The following is a 2,919-nucleotide window of genomic DNA, read 5'->3' as shown; positions in this document are numbered from 1 at the left end:
CGCCCCCAGCCTCCTGGCCTCTGGCTCAGGGCGCCCGGCGGTGCCTGTGAGAGCATGCTCGCGAGTGCACGCACACGTGTGTGCCCTGTGGGCGGTGGCGAGCGGGGCGGGCGGGGGTCAGAGTGGTGGGCGCCCCGTGCTACGCGCACCTGCAGGTTAAGGCCCGCCGTTCACCAGGCTGGACTCTGCCCACCCACTTGACGTGAGAAGGCAGGTGCTCCCCGGGTTCACTCGCTGGAGCTGGGGGGTTCACACGTGTCCCAGTGGACCCCAAAGGGCAAACAAGGAAGGGCACCGCGAGGGATGGGCGTTAGGGGCCCAGCCCCAGCAAAAGAGGGCCTTCTGGACTCACGGAGGCCCCCTGACTCTCTTCCCCACCAGCTCGGAGCCCAAGATTCTCTTCTCCTACAAATGCCAAGTGGACGAGACCGAGGAGCCGGACATGCACCTGCCCCAGCCCTACGCCGTGGCCCGGCGGGAGGGCCCGGAGGCGGCCGGGGCGGCCAGCACGCAGTTCGACTCGGCCGGGGTGGCCTACCTGGACGACGTGGCCTCCCTGCCCTGCCACAGCGGCAGCATCAACAGCTTGGACAGTGAGCGCTGGAGGGCCATCAACGCCTGACGCAGCTGCCCCGGGGCCCGGACCGCGTTGGACTGGCTGTGGGGGGCGGGGGGCAGAGAGACCCAGCGGAACGGATGAGGGGCCCTGCCCACTCTCCGTCCCCACCTCTGTTCAGCCGAGGCCACTCCCCCTCCCAGCTCCCCCTGCCCCGCTCGGGGACGTGGCCCTGACCGTGTGTCCCAGGGCCGGCTGGCCGCCACCTCCCTGCAGCCTGGGCCCCAGAACTGGACTGGCCTCCTCGCCTCCCACCCCTGCCCCAGAGCCCACGCCAACGGGTGGGCCGAAGTGTGTCTATTTTCCTGATCTGTTTTCTAATAAAAAGGACCAGGGCGGAAGGTGGTGGTGTGGCAGCGTGGAGGGTTGACGGGGCCGGGCGCTGCCCGTGCCCCCAGCGGGATGGTCCTCTCTCTGCCTGCCGGGCGGCTCTTGAGGACTCGGGGGCAGCATGGGTTTTGGGGGAAAGCAGGATCAGACTTCTGCCTCTCGCCAGTCCCCGCACTGGCAGGACTTCGGGGCGCCCGGCGAATGGTCTCCATTGCCCTCCCATCAGGACCAGCTTTCGGCTTCCAAGGAGCAGCTGTGTGCTTGCAGCTGGGAGGACGCGGGATGTGACTTTCCTTATCTCTCAGAGATTCCTTCTTATCAGCACTAAGAAAGCCTTAAGAGTTTCCAAGGCCAGAAACTAAAATTCCACTATTGGGCACCGAGAGGAGGGGAGGGGGAAAAGTAGGCTCAACAAGCTGGAAACATCGACGATGAGCAGAAGAGGAGGGGCAACGGGGTGGGCGGCGGGGGCATCGCCTCTGCGGGGAGGACTTCGGGTGCTGAGGGCGCGGCCTCAGCCCAGGGCTTCAGGGGCGAGACCCCGCCCTCAGTAGCTGCTGGACTTCGGGATTAAGCATCAGGGAGACAACGAGAGCCCCCGTGTCCCCTCCCTCGTGATCCTGCCCGGCGCCTGGGACCACGTGCCCCCGGCGTGAATCTCCCGTTTGTCACCAGAGCGCACACGTGTGCGTCCGCAGACCACGGGCTTTGCCTCAAACAAGCGAGTTCGCACAGCTCTTCTCCCACCTGCGGTCCTCACTCGGCTCCCGCCCCAGGCCCCGCCTCCCGTCTGGCTCTCCGCTGTGTAGGCGGAGCATCATCAACTTGTCGGTTCTGTTTTGCAGTGACTGGTGTGCGACGCCTGCCCTGCGTGTGTCTGATCCTCTGTGCACACGAGGGGCAGATCCAGGGGATGGAGGTCTGGGTTGTTCTCCCAGTGGTCGGGGCGATCGGGCCACAGACCCAGAGATCTCACACCGGGTCCTTCCTCACCCTCGGGGCTTCTGAGACCCCTCAAGGGGTCCCTGAGGTCAAAGCTATTCTCCTAGTAGTGAACAGGAGTGCACCGGGGAATTTTCCAGACCCGGCGGGCGATAACGTCATAGCTCTGATGGCTGAGGGCATGTATGCATTATTGAAATTAAACTTTTGAGTATATAATTTCAAGTACATAAATGTTGGTAGACTTAACTCCCATCCGGACGCTCGCTCCTCGCTCGGGAATTCTCGATCCACCTCAGAATAGTCACAGCTGGACCCCGCATGCAGCGGGGTTTGCCGAGGGCCTGTCATAGTCTGACCTGCCTGATCCATCACTTGAGGGGACACTGAGCATCCGAGCAGGGAGTCCTTTCTGAGGCCAGGAGGGGTGGGAAGTCAGGGAGCCGGCGCAGGTCAGACTCCGCCGCCGTGAGTGACCCACACCCTGTGGCCTAGTCAGACACAGAGAAGGGAATAGAGCATGCTTCCCTGGGGCATCGAGAGCCAGGGTGGGCACAGTGCCAGCCCCGCGATGCCATCCTGTGTGTTCCCCGCAGACGGACCTTCCTCCTGCTCGATACCCACTTGACCACCTCTTTGCAAACACTCACGTCGGGAAAGCACGTGGCTAGGACCGCACCGTCGAAACCACAGGCCCGTGGACGTTCTGCCGACTGTCCCATGGCGAACAATCTAGTTCAGGGCCAGACACGTGAGGGCTGGCTGCCACTGGGAGGAAGTGCTTCTCCTCACCCACTGTTCACATGCTAGTTACTTATATTTATTATTCAGAGGGAAGCAGGGACCCTGACTGTGAAAGGGGGCATGATCCTAATGACACAGCTAGCATGCTTGGTCACTCAGTCGTGTCCGACTCTGTGCGACCCCGTGGACTGCAGCCCGCCGGGCTCCTCCAGGGTTCTCCAGGCAAGACCCCCAGCGTGGGTGCATGACACAGGACTTCTCCCCAGAAGCCTGGGCGTAGGCCCACC

The 2,919-nt window shown here is 63.4% G+C and overlaps 1 protein-coding gene across 1 annotated transcript in view; it reads left to right on the top strand.

Moving 5' to 3' along the window:
* TPRA1 (transmembrane protein, adipocyte asscociated 1) overlaps positions 1 to 957 on the top strand; it is an 8,910-nt gene extending 7,953 nt beyond the window's left edge. The window contains exon 5 of the mRNA XM_010852971.1: positions 162 to 957. Coding sequence (XP_010851273.1) covers positions 162 to 622 — 461 coding nt within the window. The 3' untranslated portion in view covers positions 623 to 957. The remainder of the gene's footprint in view (positions 1 to 161) is intronic.
* The last annotated feature ends 1,962 nt before the right edge of the window (positions 958 to 2,919 follow it).

The sequence above is a fragment of the Bison bison genome, unplaced genomic scaffold, assembly GCF_000754665.1.
Source record: "Bison bison bison isolate TAMUID 2011002044 unplaced genomic scaffold, Bison_UMD1.0 scf7180017852733, whole genome shotgun sequence".
In the NCBI taxonomy this organism is placed as follows: domain Eukaryota; kingdom Metazoa; phylum Chordata; class Mammalia; order Artiodactyla; family Bovidae; genus Bison; species Bison bison.
The sequence above is the reverse complement of the archived record's forward strand: the minus strand, read 5'-3'. Positions and strand labels throughout refer to the sequence as shown.